General features: G+C 36.8%; 1 protein-coding gene across 1 annotated transcript in view; it reads right to left on the reverse strand.

Annotated features, from left to right (window-relative positions):
* The window catches only part of COL6A1 (collagen type VI alpha 1 chain), a 71,846-nt gene extending 48,868 nt beyond the window's left edge, over positions 1–22,978 (reverse strand). Inside the window, exons 1-2 of the mRNA XM_053698901.1 lie at positions 22,733–22,978; positions 15,125–15,254 (exon numbers count right to left, since the gene is read on the reverse strand). Of these exons, the coding sequence (XP_053554876.1) occupies positions 15,125–15,254; positions 22,733–22,901 (299 nt within the window). The 5' untranslated portion in view covers positions 22,902–22,978. The remainder of the gene's footprint in view (positions 1–15,124; positions 15,255–22,732) is intronic.
* Positions 22,979–23,972: the final 994 nt, after the last annotated feature.

The raw sequence follows: 23,972 nt of genomic DNA on the forward strand, positions 1-23,972 counted from the left end.
TAGACAGAAAGCATTTTTATTTTTATGGAACACACATTCTATGTTGTGTAAACATGCATTGAATACAAGCTCCTCCCTACTGCAGAGATCCGAGTTCATTGGCAATGTGGGTGGATTTTTGCTCAGAACACGATCCCTATGGTTTCCTATGAAAGGCACATTGCTACATATTAGGACAGAGGATCAGCCCACTTTTTAATAAAATATTGTTGGACATATGAATTGCAAGACTGGGGAGACTAAAAATGCCATTTATCATGGGTCATATGATCCTTTTATAATTGGGCCCCTAATGAGATTGTGAAATGATGCATTTCCAACATTGGGTTTCAAGAGCTCCACACAAGCTTTCTGACAAACACAAACAAGCCCAAGATTTTCACATTATGAAAATGTACGTTTAATAGAGGGAGTGACACAACACCCAAAATGATTGGTTATTCAGTCATTTAATGGTCACTAGTGCCAAAAATACGTTATGCAAAAAAAGGTGATACATACGGCATAGTGTTAGTTGACTACATGTACTTGTATTAAGCACAGATTTAAAAATGGTAAAGCTGCCCCCTCTCCCATATAAGTCATATTTAATGAACAGGAAGAGATGTTTCAAAGTTTAGTCTCAGAAGTGGGGATGTTAATAAACCAGTGGTTGTGAATAAGAAGGATGCAGCAAATATTAAAAAATAGCTGGAAAATAAAATTGACTGTATTCTGTCACCAAAACAAGCTACCACAAAAATGAGGCAAACAGGAGCCGAAGGCCGCAAATTAACACATGGACAAGTTACTCTAGCAGATACATATCAGTCATCAACATCATCTACTTTGAAACTAAGAAGGTTACAAATGTATTTGAAAATGTATTATGCAGTAGAACAGTGTTTATCAACTCCTGTCCTCAAATACCCCTAACAGGCAAGATTTTCAGGATATCTTAACAAGAGCACACATGAAATAATCAGCTGACCAGTAACCATGGTTACTAATCTGCTCTCAACATCATCTGATTTTTTTTACCCATGCACTAGTTAAGATACGATGAAAGTAAAAAAAAAAGCATGTTAAGATGTGTTGAATGAAAATTTTTAAATCTGACTTATGTGAAAAGAACTCCTTCAAAAATAGGTTGTTATGAGATTAATAGACTGAGCCATTTTTTATTTTTTTTTAGGAACTACTACAACCCACTGCCAGTGCTAAATTAACTAAAACTATACTACATTATCCAGCAGCATTCCCAGCTTTCATACTCTCAAAAATTAAGCTCAGTAGGGGGAGAATATATGGTCCATCAGTCTCAGATCCAATTATGGGACAGGCCTATATGTCCTCTTCATTAGACTCACACCCCACATCTCCTGTAAAAGAGTGTAAGAGATCATACATAATTACATTAAATTCTTGCAAGTCAATGTTAATATTAATTATCCCTTTAATATAAAATACAGTAAATGTACAAACATAAGCTTTAAAGGGACATTAAACACTTTGAGATGGTAATATAAAATGATAAATTATATATATATATATATATATATATATATATATATATATATATATATATATATATATATATATATGTATATATATATATATATATATATATATATATATATATATATATATATATATATATATATATATATATATATATATATATATATATATATATATAACACATACATTCCACAGAACTGGAGAGGCTTCTCTGTGACTGTGAGTCATCCTTCTCCTTGATTAGTTTGTGCCACACTATATAGACTTGTGTAACCTTTCTGTACAAAATGGTGGCAGGTTTTTCTGTACAGTAACAAAGTGGAGAGCCCACCACCATATTTGTAAAGGCTAATTATACACTACCTTTTAATGTGGCCCCTGATATAATGCAGGTGGAGCCACTACTGATTACAGTGCAAGATGAACCCCATATAAAATTGACCACTATGCTAATTGTTCAACCACCTTTGTGGTATACTTGCTGGAATGCAACCTGTGTAAAATTCAATATGTAGGTCAAACGACACGATCATTAAGAACAAGAGTTGGTGAGCACAAGAGGGATGTCAAAAACTATTCTAAGGATTCCCCAATAGCTAGACATTTAATTGCTATCATCTTACCCATTTACCTAATTTTAATGTTAAGGTAATAGATATAGCAATTAGACCTATTCGGGGGGCAACAAGAACAAAATTCTGAGTAAGAAAGAGTTATTTTGGATATTGACCCTCAGCACTAGGGAGCCCAGTGGCCTAAACAAGGAATGGGATATTAGTCTCTTTGTTGAATAAAAGTATAAATGTGAGTTCCACACCAACACATTCCTAAATTAAAGAAATGTTTCAATGCTTTTTGCAAAATATAACTTTAATTGGATCAGTAAGGCATGTATAATGACATTTATTGACTAATACCGATTGGATTGTATATATATTTTTTTAGGCTCAATGTATTGTGCACATTAATAGCCACTGGTGTAGCATAACACACCTATCATTATACCAAGAAAGGTGCTTTTATATCTAAAATCTAATATTTTATCTTATGTGACAACCTTAATTGGACCATCCCCTGTATATATGCGAACACATATGTGTAATACCTTAGGCATATTACACATTTATAGTCTTTGGTGTATCATAATATATTTAATAATATATTCATTAATATCAAATAGTGTAGTAATTTTTTCAATATTGGTGCCTTTATATTTAACTCTATAATCTTAGGTGGCAATTTGAATTAGGCCATTTTGTACATGTATATATACATATGCGTGTGTGTTATAATTTCCACATATGTATATATATATATATTTATATATATATATATTTATATCTTCACTGGATGAAGTGTGTATCATTGGAATTAATGAATGTTTCAATGAAGGAGATGAGATTGTAAGTATGGGCTGCACAGGTGCCTTGTCCTTTAAATAGAGCCACACAAAGTTTGATTACTGAAAAATCAAGATTGGTTGGTGAATCCCAAAGTTGGAAAAGGTTACAAAAGCATTAATAAAGACCTGGGTGTTTATCAATCTACCTTAAGACAAATTGTCTACAAAATGGAGAAAATTCAGGACTGATGCTACTCTCCCAAGGAGTGGGGGTCCTGCAAAGATCAGTCCAAGAGCACAATAGGAAATCCTGAAAGAAATGAGAAAGAACCCAAGGGTAACCTCAAAATACCTCCAGAAAATTCTAGAATGGAGATCATGGAAGATCACCATGGAGGAAACCACTGCTGTTTAAAAAAATATTGTGGCACATCTTAAGTTTGCCCAAGACCACCTGAGTTTTCCCACAATCCTTCTGGGAAAATGTGCTGTGGACAGATGTGAACTGTGGCAAAAATGCACAACTCTATGTGGCGAGCAAAAAGGGAACTGCACACCAATACCAAAACTCCATCTAAACTGTGCTGCATGGTGGATGGAGCATCATGGTATGGAGCTGCTTTGCTGCCTCAGGGTCTGGACACTTTTGAGTTATTGAGGGAACAGTGATTTGAAAAGTGTTTCAAGAAATTTTACAGGAGAATGTCAGGGCAGCAGTTCTTTACCTCAAATGTAAGAGAGGTTGGTTTATGTATCAGGACAATGACCCAAAGCACACAAGTAAATCAACTAAAGAATGGCTGAACAAGAAAATTAGTTTTTTTTAGAATGGCCAAATCAGAGTCCTGATCTTAACCCAATTGAGATGCTGTGGCATGCATTGAAGAGGGCTGTGCAATTAAGACAACCCAGAAATATTGATGAACTGAAATAGATTTGTAAGGAGGAACGGTCCAAAGATCATTCTCAATGTTGTGCAAGGTTTATAAGCAGCTACAATAAATGTTTGATGGAAGTTGTTGCTGCTAAAGGAGGATCTACAAGTTAATAAATTCAAGGGTTTGCTAACTTTTTTCCAACACTGGGAATGATTACTCACAGGGGCGTATTTATGCATAGGCCAACAAGGTCGGTGCCTATGCGGCAGATTTGAGGGGGCGGCACAGGCACTGATAAACTGATAAGTTGGCACTTTGCAATTGAATGTTGGCATTATTATTTTATTATATAAAAAAAAAATTCCTGTGTGGCCATCACGTGACCCGGATTTTGCAGAGGTCACGTGACGTTTTCCTCATTCCGCCCGCCTTCCTGTCTGCTCACAGTGCACGCACGCCGTGCATGGATCTTTCAGTCAGTGAGTGAATGTGATTGTCACTCTCAGCCGATGACTGAGGAGAGGACTGGATTGTAGAGGAGGGGTGTGAGACGCAGTGCATAAATTGCAAGGTATTTTTTTTGTGATTGTCATTGTGCCTCTATTCTCTAAGGCTCTAAGTCTAAGCTGTAAATTTCTACATCGACTGTAAGAGCTGCTGCTAGCCTGGGGTGGGCAGTGGGCACTGCCTGGTGGTGGTGAGATTTGACCAAGAAAGGTGGCATCTGGCTACTGCACTGCTGGCAGCATCAATATGGATATGATAATGATATGGAATAATATATGGGCTGTGCTGTGGCCAGACTTTTGAGCCTATGCTTCTTGGTTACTTTTTTAGACAGTTTACATGTGATTTTTTTTTTTAATTTTCAATTTGGCTGCATGAAGAAATTTAGATTTTTTTTAAATAAACTAAAAAGCTGTTACTTAAAAATAATTAATGAAACTTACATCTAGGATAGAATGGGCCAATATTCTGCTTCTCTATCAGGCCCATTTATCAAGCTCCGTAAGGAGCTTGAAGGGCCGTGTTTCTGGCGAGTCTTCAGACCGCTGCTTCATAACCCTGTCCGCCTGCTCTGAGCAGTCGGACGGGAATCGCCGGAAATCAACCCGATCGAATACGATCAGGTTGATTGACAGCTCCCTGCTGGCGGCCGATTGGCCGCGAGTCAGCAGGGGGCGGCGTTGCACCAGCAGCTCTTGTGAGCTGCTGGTGCAATGTTAAATGCGGAGAGCGTATTGCTCTCCGCATTTAGCGAGGTCTTGCGGACCTGATCCGCAGTGTCGGATCAGGTCCGCAAGCCCTTTGATAAATGGGCCCCTATGTGTTCGTTATGAAATGGAAAACTGCAAGAACTGCTAAGTTTCCAAACAAAACGGTCTTTATTTCTCTCCTTTTTCATCTTTAATAGCAGTAATGTTATAGCTCAGGCAGAAATGTCCTAAACAAAGAATTTTAAAGCTTATGGTGAAACTAATTTACGTAGACAGCTTGTAAACACATGTAATCAGTGCCTTCTTCTGTAAGTGATTGCATTATGAAATTTAACATCCAGCAGACAGCTTAGGAAATATATTCCTGCTGCAGTTTACTAGTTCAAAACAGTAAAAAAAAATAATAAAAAAATAATAATCCCTAACTAAAAAATGATATGGCCAAAAATAACCTAAATCCAGGGTGGGGGGGGGGGGGGGGGGCAGCAGGATTCTGAGTGAATAGGGCAGCACAAAACCTAAATACGCCCCTGATTACTCAATGTCTTCAATAAAAGTTGGAAAATTACAAATGTTTGTGTGTTTTTAGTTTAGTCAGATCGTGCTTGTCTATAATTGCTACTTAGATGAAGATCAGACCACATTTTATGAGTAATCAATGCAAATAATTCTAAAGGGTTTACAACTGTATATCTACACACATACAAATACACACATTGGGACCTATTTATCAAGCCGTCAACCGCAAATACGCTGGAATTCCGCAGCGTAATTGTGGCAAGCCTGATTCCTCTTATTTATCAAAGCCTACAGACCGGCAAAAGTAGAATTTTGTGACGTAACATACGATCTGTCGGTCTCAGTCCGACACAGATCGATGCTTACGTCACTACAGATGTTCCGAATGCAAATTCGGCCCTATCTGAATACTTTTGCTAGTTATCAAATTTCTACCAGGTACGCTCGCCACTATTCCGGCCCAGGGTACCTGGTTTTCAATCCGCCTCCATGGAGGCGGCGGGTGCCATAGGAATCAATGGGAGTCTAAAAGCAGTGAAAGCTCATGTTCGCTGGTGCCCGATATCCCATTGATTCCTATGGTATAATAAAAGTTACGTTTACACCTAGCACCCTAACATGTACCCTGAGTCTAAACACCCCTAATCTGCTGCCCCCTACACCGTCGCCACCTACATTATATTTATTAACCCCTAATCTGCCTCCCCCTACACCGTCGCCACCTACATTATATTTATTAACCCCTAATCTGCCGCCCCCTACACCGTCAGCACCTACATTATATTTATTAACCCCTAATCTGCCACCCCCTACACCGTCGCCACCTACGTTATAGTTATTAACCACTAATCTGCCGCACAAGACTGCCACCACCTAAAGAAAAGTTATACCCCTATCCCGCTGCTCCCGGAGCCCACCGCAACTAAATAAACTTATTAACCCCTAAACCCCTGGCCTCCCACATCACTAGCACTTACTAAACCTATTAACCCCTAAATCGCCAGCCCCCTACATTGCCATAAACTAAATTAAACTATTAACCCCTAAACAACCCGCTAACCTTACATTAAATATTAACTCATCCCAAAGGATCACAGTTTTTGCTGTTTAAAATTTTATTGCATTGTATAATTCATCTTTTTGCTCTGAAGTACAAAATTTGCAATTGTATTATGTTACATATGTTAATAAAAGCGATTTCTGAAAAAAATGTTAACTCATCCCTATCTTTAAACTTACCTTTAGCTTTAAATTAAACTATATTAAACTATGAATTAATCTACCCTAACTATTATACTAAAATTACATTCAACTATATTTAATTAATAATTAACCTACCCTATTATAATAAAATTACATTAAACTATGTTAAATTAATAATTAACCTACCCTAACTATTATAATACAATTACATTAAACTATATTAAATTAATGATTAATCCAACCTAACTTTTAAACTAAAATTACTTTAAACTATATTAAAATAAAAATTAATCTAACCTAACTTTTATACTAAAATTACATAAAACTACAAATTAAATTAAATATATTATATATTTAAACACCTAACCCTACTCAAATAATTTAAATCTACACTACAAAATTACAAAGTTACAAAAAACTAACAACTAAGTTACACAAAAAAATAAACACTAAGTTACAAAAAATAAAAAAGAAATTATCAAAGCTTTAAACTAATTACACCTAATCTAAGGGCCCTATGAAAATAAAAAAGCCCCCCAAAATAAAAAAATCCTAGCCTACAATAAACTACAAATAGCCCTTAAAAGGGCCTTTTGCGGGGCATTGCCCCAAAGTAATCAGCTCTTTTACCTGTAACAAAAAATACAAATTACCTCCCCAACAGTAAAACCCATCACCCACACAACCAACCCTCCAAATAAAATCCTAACTAAAAAAACCTAAGCTCCCCATTGCCATGAAAAGGGCATTTGTATAGACATTGCCTTAAAAGGGCATTTAGCTCTTTTGCAGCCCAAAACCCTAATCTAAAAATAAAACCCACCGAATAAACCCTTAAAAAAATCCTAACACTAACCCCTGAAGATCGACTTACAGTTTTGAAGATCCGACATCCATCCTCCAAGAAGCCGGGAGAAGTCTTCATTGAAGTGGCAAGAAGTCCTCCAAGAATCTGGCCGAAGTCTTCATCCAAGCCCGCAGAAGTCTTCACCCAGATGGCATCTTCTATCTTCATCCATCCGGCGCGGAGTGGGTCCATCTTCAAGACATCCGACGCGGAGCATCCTCTTCTTCCGATGGACTAACGACGAATGAAGGTACCTTTAAATGACGTCATCCAAGATGGCGTCCCTTAGATTCCGATTGGCTGATAGAATTCTATCAGCCAATCGGAATTAAGGTTGAAAAAAATCCTATTGACTGTTGCAATCAGCCAATAGGATTGAAGTTCAATCCTATTGGCTGATCCAATCAGCCAAAAAGATTGAGCTTGCATTCTATTGGCTGAATGTCAGCAACTTGTGATATATCCATTTAAAACACTGTTAAAACATTTATTTCAATAATAAACTTTTATTTTGTATTTAATATGTTTAATATGTATCAATATGAGTGAAATACATAGAATTTGAATATATATTATGCATGTTTTGCTTTGCATATATTCAAACCTTAAAGGGCCATAATACCCAAATGTTTAAACACTTGAAAGTGATGCAGCATAGCTGTAAAAAGCTGACTAGAAAATATCTCCTGAACATCTCTATGTAAAAAAGAAATATATTTTACTTCAAAAGTTCCTCAGTAGCCACCTCCCATTGTAAAGGATTTCTAAGCAGCATTTTAGTGTGTCTGTCCTGGGACAGCTGAAAGGATGAGCCTCGTGAACTCTCATATTATTTCACCAATCAGGTAAAGGAAGCTTACTATGAAATCTCATGAGAGTTAAGTCAAATCTCATGAGATCACAGTAAGAGTTCATGACCTCAGCACTGCTGATGCTGATTGGCTGCTCAGGTGATATTTTCCTGTCAGCTTTTTACAGTTATACTGCATCAGTTTAAAGTGATTTAGCATATGAGTATTATGTCCCTTTAAGATAGCGCACCCTTTGCTATTCATTGAAAGTATAGAGTGCACTAAAAAATGTTGTCCTTGTTAAGATTTTCTGGTAAATCTGTTTTACCATTAACAGATGTGTAATTAAATGTACATAATACCCATATGCTAAATCACTCAAAGTAATACAGCATAACTGTAAGAAGCTGACAGGAAAATAACACATGAACTGTATGTAAAAAAGGAATATATTTGACCTCAATATTTCTTTAGCTCATACTAGTAAGTGTTCTGTGAAGAGTTATCCTTCAGCTAATGTAGCTGCATGTTAAAAAAAGCAACAACAGTAAATTAGCTTAATTTGTGCTGATGTCACACTTTGCTTTACTGTGATCTTATGAGATTTCACTGAAATCTAGTAAATTTCCTTAAAATGAGGAGGGTGATAACATGACTATGCTGTGCATGCAAGATGTACACTCCTTTGCAAGTCCTGGGACTAACATTGTGATTGGCTGTTTAAAGTACTTTACAATGGGAAGTGGCTACTTAGGAAATTTTAAGGTAAAATGGTGATATTCTCTACTCAACTTATTACTGCTAGGCTGCATCACTTTCAAGTGCTTCAACATTTGGATATCATGTTTTTTTATTACAAAGTACTCCAAATATCCTGCACAGCCACACAACCGATGCAGCTATTTTTCTCATTAGACTGAAGCGCACTGACCCACCTTTTGAGTTCAGCTTATGACTGTCCTCATAGATCCAGTTAAAGGGACAGGAAACACAAAAAAATGCATTTCATGCTTTTGGTAGAAAATACAATTTTAAACAACTTTCTAGTTTACTTCTATTATCAAATTTGCTTCATTCTATTGGTATCATTTGTTGAAGGAGCAGCAATGCACTACGGGTTTCTAACTGAACACATAGGTGAGCCAATGACAATCGGTGTAGATATATGCAGCCACCAATCAGCAGCTAGAACCTAGGTTCTTTGCTTCATTCTATTGGTATCATTTGTTGAAGGAGCAGCAATGTACTACGGGTTTCTAACTGAACACATAGGTGAGAAAATGACAATCGGTGTATATATATGCAGCCACCAATCAGCAGCTAGAACCTAGGTTCTTTGCTGCTCCTAAACTTGCCTAGATAAACCTTTAAGCAAAGGATAACAAGAGGAGGAAGCAAATTAAAGTGACGTAAAACCCAATTTTTTTCATTCATGATTTAGATAGAACGTAAAATTTTAAACAACTTTCTAATTTACTTCTATTATCATATTTTCTTCATTTTCTTGTTATACTTATTTGAAAAGCAGAATTATAAGCTCAAAAGTGTGCACATGTCTGCAGCACTATAGTATATAGCAGCAGTTTTGCAACAATGTTATACATTAGCAGTAACACTAGATGGCAGCTCTACTTCCTGTCCTGTAGTGCTTCAGGCATGTGCACGCTACCTACCTAGGTATCTCTTTAACAAAGAATAACATGAGAATGAAACATTTTTGATAATAGAAATAAATTGGAAACTTTCTAAAAATGGTATTCTCTATCTGAATAATGAAAGACATTTTTGGGGGTTAATGTCCCTTTAAATAATAGAAGTAAATTGGAAAGTTGTTTAAAATTGTATGCTCTTACTAAATCATGAATGTCTAATTATATCTTTACTGTGCCTTTAATAGCACGATCGTTTCACTTCTAATTGGCCATAATGCCCTTTCAGTCTAATTTAAAAAAAAAAATAGATGTAGTGGTTGGGTGGCCGTGCAGGATGTTTGGAGTGATTCTTTGGAACAAAAAATGTATTATTAAAGAAATAATTAACTTATTTAACCTATTCAATAATTAAAGATTACCTCATTTTATAAAACATGATTTAGTTTTGCTTTTATTCATGTAAGCTTAGGATTTAGTGTGCTGTTATATATTTTTGTTTAATTATAAACCAGGAAAATTAATTATTTCTGTTAATGAATTAAAAAAATTAAAGGCGTGTAGTGGACAGAAAAAAATGAGTAATTCTGAGTGACCATCATGTGGGTATTTTGGCCTAGGAAAACTATGGCTGTCCCTAAGGTAACAGAATTTAGTAGAGATCTGAAAATTTTGAGGATTTATTTTCTACAGCACAATACCTTTCCACCCCTATCAGCCTTGGTTGTTTAATGGTTGTGCAAATATGAGCTAAAATGATTTTGAGTAGGGATAGACCGATATAAATTTTTCAGGGCCGATACCGATTATTGACCGCCTTTCAGGCTGATAACTGATAACAGAGGCCGATATTCTGTACATTTAAAGTTTTGAAAAATCAACACAATCTCTACACAAATCTGGTATAAACTGAACATGCTTATTAAAATTTTAAACATATAGGGGCCGAATTATCAAGCTCCGAATGGAGCTTGATGCCCCTTGTTTCCGGCGAGCCTTCAGGCTTGCCAAAAACAGAAATTATGAAGCAGCGGTCTAAAGGCCTCTGCTCCATAACTTGTCCGCCTGCTCTGAGGCGGAGGACAGAAATCCACCCGATCGAATACGATTGATTGACACCCCCTGCTAGCAGCCGATTGGCCTCGAATCTGCAGGGGGCGGTATTGCACAAGCAGTTCTGGTGAACTGCTTGTACAATGATAAATCGCTGTCGGCATTAATCGATGTGCAGCGGACATGATACGCTACATTGTATCATATCCACTTGCACTTTGATAAATATGCCCCTAAAAGTAAACAACTGGGAAAAATAAAGTGCTTGAAAATTAACTTATTAAATGGCTTCCCTTATTAAATGGCATAAATCCCTTTTAAACTGCACACTGATATAGAATTAAATTTAAGTCACTACTGCAAAGCTAGACACTACACAATTTCTTCAGTACACCCAGTTATGTAGAAAAACATTATAGTGCAGAAAGCATAACATTTCGTCAAAAATCGTCAAATATAGCAGCTTTAGTGAAATGTTTTGCAAATATGTAAAATTTATCAGAATGCAAAAAATAATGTTCTATTTGTGACAGCAATTAGCAAGCAGATTGATGTTATGTATTGCTGACCTTTATAGTGCAGAAAGCATAACATTTCAGCATGTTCTCCTGCTTTACAGATAAGGGTTAAAAGTAAAGTAAAAAATTAATATGCTCATATATTTACTGGATTGCTAATACCTTCCCTGGTACTGAGGAGTGGACTATAAGTTTCTTTATTATGTCACTTATGGGCAGTTTTATACATGTGTAACAGCGCCACCTAATGGTCAGAGCATTGTTATCCACTGCTAGAGAATATTGATACTAGTCTCCTATACTGCATAGCTTTCTACTCCAGGTTTGTTGTTGTGGACATTATATTGATGTGCCTGAACTATCATTTTTTTAAAAATGTTTTTTCTATGCCCATGAAAAATTAAAATAAAATATTTAAAATAAAAAATCGTCAAATATAGTAGCTTTAGTGAAATGTTTTGCAAATATGTAAAATTTATCAGAATGCAACAAATAATGTTCTATTTGTGACAGCAATTAGCAAGCAGATTGATGTTATGTATTGCTGACCCTTATAGTACAGAAAGCATAACATTTCAGCATGTTCTCCTGCTTTACAGATAAGGGTTAAAAGTAAAGTAAAAAATATATATATACTACCACGTGACAGAGAAAGAAAGGACATGCTGGAATATCAGTGCTAGATTTATTTATTTATTTATTTACTTTAATTTTTAATATGCTCATATATTTACTGGATTGCTAATACCTTCCCTGGTACTGAGGAGTGGACTATAAGTTTCTTTATTATGTCACTTATGGGCAGTTTTATACATGTGTAACAGCGCCACCTAATGGTCAGAGCATTGTTATCCACTGCTAGAGAATATTGATACTAGTCTCCTATACTGCATAGCTTTCTACTCCAGGTTTGTTGTTGTGGACATTATATTGATGTGCCTGAACTATCATTTTTTTAAAATGTTTTTTCTATGCCCATGAAAAATTAAAATAAAATATTTAAAATAAAAAATCGTCAAATATAGCAGTCCTAGTGAAATGTTTTGCAAATATGTAAAATTTATCAGAATGCAACAAATAATGTTCTATTTGTGACAGCAATTAGCAAGCAGATTGATGTTATGTATTGCTGACCCTTATGAGCAAATTAAAAGAAATGTAGCTCTGTGTACCTCAGGGAAACTATGTAGCTTTAAAGGGACACTGTACCCAAAAATTTTCTTTCGTGATTCAGATTGAGCATGAAATTTTAAGCAACTTTCTAATTTACTCCTATTATCAGATTTTCTTCATTCTCTTGGTATCTTCAGAATGTAAGTTTAGATGCCGGCCCATTTTTGGTGAAAAACCTGGGTTGTCCTTGCTGATTGGTGGATAAATCCATCCACCAATAAAAAAGTGCTGTCCAGAGTACTGAAACCAAAAAAAAGCTTAGATGCCTTCTTTTTCAAATAATGATAGCAAGAGAACGAAGAAAAATTGATAATAGGAGTAAATTAGAAAGTTGCTTAAAATTGCAGGCTCTTTCTGAATTACAAAAGAAAAAATTTGGGTACAGTGTCCCTTTAAGTTTCCCTGAGGTACACAGTTTGTTTATGCAAGTCCATCTACAGGCCTGTCATTGGTGGTATGGTAGTTGGTAACTGATCTCCCAGGAACACCTTGCTATCAGTGCTATTTATTATTAGATGCTATGCTATGTCCAGCTAATATGTGCTATAGATGATCTGTGTGATGATTTGTATCACTTAAAACTACATATTTTCCCTGAAGTACACAGAGCTAAATTTCTTTTGATTTGCTCCATATCGGTAATATCGGTAAGTTTCTGGCCGATACCGATATTTCAGAAATTCCAAATATCGGCCCTAATAATCGCCACTCCTATATATCGGTCTCCCTAATTGTGAGGGGAGGGGTTCAGGGGGCAGTAGATTTCCCAGTAAGGACAGCACTATGATCATGTTTTATTATTTTCCTATTGGGTATGCACAAGGGGAAAAAAACTTTAAAAGTTTAAAGTGCAGAATTAGAAAAGTTTAAAAATCCTGCAAAAAGCTGCTAAAAATGGCGGCTTGGAATGTTGATGTCAACATGAATGCATGGTATGGGTGGAGGAAATTGCACAAAAATGCCTTAAGAAGTTTAAGATATATGGGTTACGGTGGAGTGTTCCAAATGACTCCAATGGGTTTGAATTTGAAACCCCCCAAAAAGCAATGTAATGCACTTCTCATGATAAACTGGAATGGATCCTGCTGAGAGAAAAAGTTTTAGCCATTGATCACACAAAAGGATTGCACCAGAGTAACATATAAGGATCACATATACTGAATAGTTTAATCTCCAGTACCGTCAGAGGCAAATGGCAAGCATGTAGACATTAATCCCATATATTATATATAAATGTCAATATACACAAGGCACATATACAGGCTGTTGTTTAACAAGATATCCCACACACAGAGGAAGGATTCATTATCAGTAATTTCCCTTGCATGATTATATAGTCGGTAACCCATGAGGCAAATGTATAGACTAGAGCTCCCAACCCTCCCACATTTACCGGTCATGCTTTGGGAGTCCAACTTTGCTCTTGGAATAACAGTGACTCTTCAATGCTCTGTCATGACCCGAAGAACACTCGTCACTCTGGGACTACATGACTTGACCTACACCTTCCAGTCCCAGATAGGAAGGTATTATACAGACCCAGTAATCACACATAAAGTGTAGGTGTATGGGGAGAAAATCCATGACCCCTGTGTATTTCCTCCTGTCATTATCACATTTGCTCTCTCTCTCTTTTTGTCTCTCGTTCCCTTTACTGAAGTACGTACGCAAGTTTGGTTTTGACACTTTGCTGTTTTGAATTGTGTAATGGAACAATGGTATGCAATGAAAAGGGCATTAATATGAGTGGTGAAGGAGTGAAACACTATGGGTTAATCACAATTCTTTAGAAAAGTTTAATTTCTTTCTACAAAATATACAATTAAAGGGACATAAAACAAGTTGGGATAAAGACAATATATAATAATATGTTCTTTAATTATTTTACCTGCAAATTTATACTGCAGTGCCTCGTCATTAACCCCTTCTTTTAAGTTTCTGAATTGTACAGCTCTAACCCCCTCCACACAAAATCCTTCTATGGCTGTATCTATATCTACCATTGCTATAGTAGAATGCAGAAGTACACAGTGATTATCTGCTGGAACATGCCTAGAAGCAAATAAGCTGCTGTGAAATACAATGCCTGTGTTTCTGTATCTGAACACAGATAAAGGGGGGTGGATCAGACTACTCCAGACAGCATGGCTATGTAACTAATTTTGCTTATTTTTTTATTTTTTAAACAATGTTTTATGCAAACTATTTTTACTTAATTAGCCCTTTTAGGATATGCACAGATCTTAACATGTTTTTATGGCACTTTAAAGTCTATGGGGAGTTTTGTACATATATCATTTGATAAGCTTTTTTAAAGGATGGTGATTAAACCCTAAATTTAGGGGTACATAAGAGGACAGTACAGTAGTTATTGATTTTCATGGATAGAAATGTAAGTTGAAGTTGTTTATGAACCCATGTGATGCTTTGGTACCTGGAAGTCAATTTGTCAATGAATGCACTGGTAAATTCGATGAGCTGATCCACCAGGTTTCCAAAAGGCTTCACGCGGAGGGCCACACTTTCTGATGTGTCCAACACAAAGAAGAGATCCACAGGACAGTCTAAAGGCAAATACAAGATGACATATTATGGCAAATCAATATACTAAACAGAAAAAAACACTTCTGATTTACACAAACACTGCTATGGGTCTAGGGCAGTGTTCCCTATATGGCCAGTTTTGTGAGTGGCCCAGCAGTGAGAAAGTTAATAAGGGAACCACGCCTTGCTGTCTACATTGTGTAGTGTTTGCTAATTGCTCTAATTAACTACTGGGCCGCTCACAAAACTGGCCTTAGAGGGAACACTGGTCTAGGATTGCCATCCGGCTGGTATTTGACCAATATGGTCACTATTTTAAAGGTTCAGGTTAATATAAATTCAAATATTCTAGGACTCTTCTTGGTTCCCTTTGCTCAGTGCAACAAATTTTGGTAGCTGTGGGATGGACTGTACACATGTGGAGCCTTATTCCTGGGGATAGGTACTAAAAGAACTCAGAAGTGAAGAACATAGGAATTTCAAGTATTTCTATAAAAAAAACAGCATAAAAACATTAAAATTGATTAAAAATGATATGGCATATTTCAAGGTATTTGATTGCAAAAGGCTTAAATGTATATATATATATGTGGGTGTGTGTATAAATGTATGTATGTGTGCACATATAAAGACATAAATACACGTGTATACACATATATACACGTTTGCATAGACATATTTGTACATATATTTATACTTTTTATCTTGTCCCAGTCAAACACCTTGCCATATACCCTATGCCTTTTAAACCCGTTTAAAATATTTTTATCAATATAAATATTATATTTTTATTAAAAATATGTATATGGACTTCCGGTGGGCGGGATTACTGGATGGAAGCAAGTGCTGGGAGCTCTGCATGTCTGAGCTACAAATAACACTTATTCATCACTTTACACCGCCATCCAGCCCCCCACGTTATGTGTCTTGCTAGGAGACTTTGAAACGGTCATCACTAGCCGACTTTTTGAAAGTGAAGGGCATTACATCAGCCCTAGCCCCCGGGAGCAATTCACGATACCCTTGTGGTCCGCCATGTTGGCACATCAGCTCAGCTAACTTGGGCATTGTCTATCACAAGCTTTCTGGAGAAATATCTTAAGTGACTAGAGCTTACTCGGAACTGAAAATGACTAATTTAGTTACAGAGGACCGTCAAATTGTGGAGCAGCTGCAGAACCTATTGCTCCCGGCATTCACTCGGCTGGAAAGTACTACGCACCAGTTGTTGGCGGAGTTGCGGTCAGCGGGAGCCTTACTTGCTCCATCAAAATGGTGCCGACCTGAAGCAGATCTGCCCCACAAGACTTCGGACCCTGATCAAAGAGAAAGTATCCTGGGGCATAGAGAGAGGGCGGCGAGACAAGAGACCTGGGTAAAGGAGGAGCAGGTCTCTCAACCGGGTCGGACCGAACACAAGCCTGACCCCTCACTATCGAACGCCTCTCATTGTTTCCGCTCACTAATGGAGGAAGCAGCGACACCCCCCGGAATCATATCAACTGAAATTCTGGATATAGTGCAGCTAAGTACTACTGTATTTCAAGCCGTAACTGTAAAACTTGCATCAGACCACGCAGTAAATCTTACGGTCACCAGGGCTGTGGAACAGGCTGCAAAGAATCGGCAGGACACTAACAGGCAGAAATCATTATGTGGTCCTCTTTCAGAGATACATTACTATCTGATAGAGAGTGTTTGCTTACTCCTAGCCCGTATTGGAATTGGATGATCTCACCAGCTGGATTAACCCACCCAACTCTGTTAATGCGGGTCGTTGGACCTTTAGCTGACTAAGTATTGCATTTTTGTTATATATAACGTTTTACCCAAGTATGCTACATTAGATCTTCCAATACTGAACTGCTTTGTTACCTCTAATAGTCCACTACAGAACGGCACCAGAGAATCTGCATAGAACTCGGTCTTGCAACACAGCTATCACGCTATAAGAGACAGTAGATCCAGATAATAACTTACTTGGCTTGTGTAAAAGCCTCACAACAACAGAGCTTCCAGCAGATCAGTCAATTATATCTGTTATGGTCAATTTGTAATTTATGCTAGAGTTATTTTTCTTTCTCCCCTGCTCATTTAGGTTCTTTAAGTATTTTAGGATCTCACTCCCTTTTCACATAAGTATATGTCACGGGCTGGGGCTTCATAACCTACTTGTACTCTGCAAACAACCACATAGTTCAGCCCCTAGTCCATAGACAATGTCCAATGTATTTACTTCCATTGTTCAAGGGATGGACTGTATATTCTATATATTGTCTATATTTGTTCTGTTTTTATATTACTTGGGTTAGTCTTTGTTGTGTCTTATCTAGGTACAGGATAGATGACGTAAGGAATGTCTTGACAGGCTAGGTTTAATGCATATTCTAATTCAGCCCCGTTTCTGCAAAACTGCTAACGTCTTATCCGTGAATCACACTTTTAACAGGTTTTTGTTGTTCTGTTTGTTCTGTGTTAAATTGTTTGTTTGTTGTTGTTTTGTTTTTGTTTGTTTTTTTTTGTTTTTTTTGTGATATTTTGTTTGCTAACTGTTTCATGTTATCAAAATGAGACACAATAGCCCTCCCCCCATGGCTTAGAAACAACTTTGTATATCTACTCCTAATGCTGTATGCATAGACGGAATTTATCTATATAGATTCCGGCTTAATTTTAGAAGCGCCATACAGAAGACATCTTAAATTGGTATATTCTCACAGGTATAATGGTTCTCTCCTCATGCCTTCTAATCTTCATATGTTGCCCCTGTATTTTGCAAATCACATCAACGTATTGTAGACCTGTATGGGGGAATTAAGTGTATAACTGTATTGTCCATTTACCCCACGTCTCTCTAAGATTCACTCACCCTAAAGTTAGAACAGCTAAGTATCATGTTTGCTTGCACCCATCAACGCAATTTTAATTGTGGCGACACAACCTGTCACCTCCCTAATGTTATCATGAATGTTTGATTGTGCGGTTTATTTTTGGCCCCAGACTTCTGGACATACTGATTTTTTCTATTTCATTTTCTTGCACTTTATTTTCACTAAAAATAGAGTCTCCTACATCTATTAGGAAACATAATTTCACACCATGATCCATGAGGGCTAGCTGTACTTTGATTTACCAAACTGAGGCTTCAATACATACTTAAACTTCTGCTTTGAAATATAGCCAGACGCACCTGATCACTGTAAGCAGCCTACCTATATCACACTCATACTTACCGAGAATTTATTCAATCATTGCGTGCAGGCAGTATAAAGGCAGCCACACTTTACATTCTGGGTCATTCCCCATACGTCTCTAACTGGGGTGCATTGCTATTCTAGTTTAACTTATATGGGTAGTATAGATGTCTTCCTTTGTAGTTTTGTTTTGTGTTGTTAGTTAAGATTTGTGTTGTTAACATTTAAAACTAAGGAGTGCAGGTGCAATATGTTAACTCTCACTGTAGGAATTATTTCATATTAAAACGAGGCGTTATTGCCAATCCTATAGAATACACTTGTACTATGCTCTATGAAAAGAGTTTGCCATTACTTATTGTATCTGAGAGCAACAGTTCCACTACCAATATTGCATAGGTATTTCACATGTTATACTCATTCTATGATATTATTGATGTTGTCGTGGTGACTCTGCATGTCAATGTATGTACTTGATTATTTGTACCTGTGCTTCTTTAATAAAAAGAATAAAAAAAAAAAAAAAAATATGTATATATGAGGGTAAATCTTTATTTTAAAATGTTTTAGATGTGTTTTGTGATTTTTTTTAAAAAAAACCCTACACTTTACTTCAGGCTGCACTAATTCTTCTTGTGTTTGGATGTTTGCTCAAACACAACCTATAACTTTCAACTCGTAATATCAGCGCTAGAGCGATGTCAGCGAAACTAAATCTTCTTTGGTAAACCTGAGTTATCATAGACTTGTAACATCAAGTTGTGCGCTAGCATTAGTGCACCACTTGTAGTCTGGCCCTCTGTGGGTAATGTGAAAATGGCAGTTTTCTAACCACACAGTTTAGAGTAATAAATGTGGGAGGTTCAAAATCTATGTCCCTCTCTTGGCCAAAAATAAATCTCTATAGCCAATATACCTCACATTTGAAAGATGAGAAACCTCTTTTCAAACAAGGGGTTCACATGACTCACAAGGTATCACATGATCAATGTAAAATTGGTAGTTTCCATTATACCCCAGAACTATAGAATTGAAAATGTGCTTAAACTATTTCTCTTTCTTGGCCAAGAATTACTCAGGCAAGTAGCTGATACAAATTAATTGTATTCCAAGCAACTGCAGAAACACTCTTTCAAATGGGCTTGGCTATATCTCCCGGCCTCACTGGGAGGTTGACCTCTGTTGCTGCCTCTTGTTTACATTGTTTTTGTAGGGAATACTGCAGTATTATTTTTTTCATTATAAGTGACAGTTCTGACAGGCAAAAGCTGCTATTTCAAATTAGATAATAAAAGTAAATGAGTTATGTGTAAACAAATTCATACACTCCAGCAGGTAAATGGATCACTGGGATCACATTAAAATGGAATACAATTCCCAGTGCAATGTTCCTTTAAACTTAGAGGAATGGAGTGAGCAAGGAAAGTGTGTTATTCTTTGTACCAAATATAAATGAGCAGTCCACATTATGAGGAGCTGTGATGGGTCACATGTAGGGTTACCATATTGCCGCTTTAAAAAGGGACACATATGAAAAATACATATGTCAGGGCTGTTTTCATGGCTGTTTAAAAAAATGTTTTCTATAAGAACCCTGACATATGTATTTTTCATGTGTGTCCCGTTTTAAAGCGGCAATATGGTCACCCTAGTCACATGACATGACTGTAGATATGATGAGGGCAATCACCATTGGCTGTTCTGTAACTCAGTAGATACCTGTTACATATATTAACCTGAAACAATATATATCTTAGTTGTCTACCTGTAGATTTATATTAGTATGGTTGTAGAATTCCTCTTTAGGAAAAATCCCAGCTGAAGCATATGAATGTGATTTTCATGAAAATATAATCTAGTTTTGGGTATGGAAAGCTTTTATCTATGGCCATCAGTATTCTTAAAGCTTTCTTAAGCTTTCTTAAAGGGACAGTCAACACCAGAATTTTTGTTGTTTAAAAAAGATAGATAATCCTTTAATTACCCATTCCCCAGTTTTGCATAACCAACACAGTTATAATAATACACTTTTTACCTCTGTGATTACCTTGTATCTAAGCCTCTGCAAACTGCCCCCTTATTTCAGTTCTTTTGACAGACTTGCATTTTAGCCACTCAGTGCTCACTCCAGGGTAACTTCACGTGCATAAGCTCAATGTTATCTATATGAAACACATGAACTAATGCCATCTAGTGGTCAAAATGCATTCAGATTAGAGGCAGTCTTCAAGGGCTAAGAAATTAGCATATGAACCTCCTAGAATTAACTTTTAACTAAGAATACCAAGAGTAAAAAGCAAAATTGGTGATAAAAGCAAAGTTAAAGTAATTTTTTTTCTTTCATGATTCAGATAGAGCATGTAATTTATATAACTTTCAAAATTACTTTAATTATAAAATTAGCTTCATTATCCTGGTATGCTTTGTTGAAAAGCACACCAACATAGGCTAAGAAGCAGTTCTATTCTACTGGGAGCTAGCTGCTGATTGGTGGTGGCACATATATGCCTCTTGTCATTGGCTCACCTTATGTGCTCAGCTAGCTCCCAGTAGAGCATTGCTGTTCCTTCAACAAAGGCTTCAAAAAGAATGAAGAACATGTAATAATAGAATTAAATTTCAATGTAGTCTAAAATTGTATACTCTATCTGAATCATAAAAGGAACATCTGGGGTCTCATGTCCCTTTAAAACTTCATTCTAACAGACCATAATATATAACAACAGGCCAATTCCAGTCTATAGTTTCTTCATCTTTGCAAGTCTTTTTTTATATATAAATATAGAACTCTTTATACTTTTTTAAAAACATTTCTTTTAATGATTGTGGAGATGTCACTGTTTAGCAATACAGCTGTAGGAGTTGTCCTTATCAGCCAATGACTACACTTGAAACAAGCTGTGCACAAACATGCATTTCCTCATAGTTTCAATATCAATTTAACCAACTTTAACTTAAACCTTTTCATGTGAAAATACGGTTCAACAAGATTAAATAATGCTGAATCATATGCATTTTATATTTTTTTTGTATTTAATGTTCTTTAGAGTACAGCTTACATTGGGAGCACCACATATTAGCCTATGCTCCTTAGTATAATGACCAAATCATTGACTTTCTGTGGTTTCCTAGCTTTGAGGATTGTCATTTTGGTTTTGTTCTCCCTTTGGCAAAATACCATGTAGTGTATAAAATCCTAATGTGCATCATGTTCCAGATGGCTACAAAAAATTATTGAGGGTGTCTGAATCTTATTTGGTAACTAGATGAAAACCTAAACCAGTTAACTAGAACCTATAAATAGTATAGCTAGTGGATAGTATCTGTTACTTTGTCTATTTTACCTTCCTGCACCTTTTAAACAAGTTTTGTGTAGATGTGAGAATAGATAGACTGACTGGGCATATATGTAATTGAAAACAGACGAGCATTACTTACTGACAGCAGCTGCTCCCAAGCCAGGCTGCATAGTTGCTTAAAGTATTACTATACCTCAGTACACTAACTAGTCCAAGTTCTTATGTAAATGCTGCAAAAAGAGGAATGTTAGTGACAATGCACAGGCACCTAATATATGACTCTGGGCACACTCTACAAGGAAAAAAAGTTTGAAGAAACAACAGTGGAAAAAAGAAAGATTTAAATTCTCTTAGATGTGCTTTATTTATTTTTTTAGAAACTTTTTAGTGATAATATATTTAAAGGCTTATTATCTGTGACATCTTAGTCCTGGGTAAGTATATTTCTGTACAACACCTGATGAAATGTTATGGCACTGAGGTTGTATACCAAATGGCCTGCAATCTTACTGTTTGGATTCCATATTTTGAAACAAAATTCTTGTATCAATTAATCTTTTCAACACATTACCAGTAAGATAATGTACCTGTCAGAAGAATGTGATATATTTTTGCAAGTTGGGGTTCATGGGCTGTGCCAGTAACGGCGTCATTACCTAATCAGCCAGTGTGCCATTCTAGTACCATAGACATTGGTTTCATGTCTATATTTGTGACAATCATTGTCTTGTTGCTAGTAGCTTTCAGGGTACCAAGGGGTGCCAAATGTGTGCTAATGAATGTCTCATTGTGTCATTCTGGTACCAGTTAGGTACCATGTCTTCCTCGGTCAGTGTTTTATAGGGTCATGTTCCTACTATAAAGTGTACTGTGCTCTTCTAGTTTGAGTTCTAGTCTGGTCCAATCAGTGTGCCATGTTTGTGTCAGTGAAGCTTTCAGTGTCTTTGCCATGGGGCACCTGTCAGAATAATAGTGGGAAATTAGGAAGATGTTAACTGCATTTACCTTGAAAAGCAGACACTTTATTAGGTCCAGGAATGATGATTTGAGTTGACCCTGATCCTGTACCACCTTCAGGAGGCCTCTTAATAGGATCCTGCTGTGCCAGGCCACCCCCAACCAAGAGGAATAGATGCAGCAAGGTTACCGGGAGGTTTCCCTGCAAGATCTTCATGGTGCTCCCAGGTCCTGCTGCCAGACAGGAGGGAGATGGAGGAATGTGTTAGCTGCACAGGATCCAGATGAAGTCTGAGCAGCAGAGGAGAGAGACAGACTCCGGCTGCAGGAAGGGGGCGTGGGGAGTGCCCAAATAGAGAAAAGGGGTTAGGTACAGTGAGAGAGGGGAGTGCTCAGAGAGAGGGAAGAGTGCTGAAGCTGAGATTATAGTGAGGGGACTGGTTATACTGAAAGAGGAGTAAGCAACATGACAGTACAGGAAAGGAGAACACTGAAATGATATGACTAGTAAAGAAAATTAGGGAAATTCTCACGCTGGCCTAGATTCAATAAAGCTGTCTGGGTCTGCGAGACATTACGCAGAGCTCTCTTACAATTTCACGATTTCTCTCAAGATTTAGTAACAAAAACGTGTGCACTAAAAGCTCTATGTTCTTCTCCCATGGGGGCCACGTAAACTGAATAAGTGCTCTGGAACTGGATATACTAGGAACTGGAAAGGACATTTATCCAAGTAGTAGTGCATGGTAGAAGTTGTAGCCCAGAGCAGACATACACAGTTGTCTATATCTTGTAAGTGCCAAATCAAGTGATCATTCTGAATGTGTATAACAATGTACAAATTGACATTTATCCAAGCACTGTATGGTGGGAGAGTACACTGAACACTTGTCTTTATATTTATCTTGTGAGTACCTATACAGAACATCAACTAGTAACACCTCTTAGAACCTATAAACAATTCATTTGGGCAGTCAATTTTTTCCTATTAAGCAAAGGAGGGCCAGATTAAACTATTTTGAGGGCCGCATATGGCCCCAGGGCCTGTACTTTGAGACCACTGTCTTAGAGTTATAATTCTGCATTTTTATATAAGTATGGGAAAACAAAATTAGTGCAATACAGTACAGAAAAGTGAGGTTTAATTACTTTAGTTTTCATATTTGTGCATAGAAGCACTGTTAAAGGGACGCCTGCCTTGCTGTAGAATAACATATCAGTCAAATCCAAACATTTTAAAAACGAATTAACATCTTTGGTTGCTGCAATTGTTTTTCCAGTAGCAAAA

Source organism: Bombina bombina, chromosome 1, assembly GCF_027579735.1.
Source record: "Bombina bombina isolate aBomBom1 chromosome 1, aBomBom1.pri, whole genome shotgun sequence".
Classification (NCBI taxonomy): domain Eukaryota; kingdom Metazoa; phylum Chordata; class Amphibia; order Anura; family Bombinatoridae; genus Bombina; species Bombina bombina.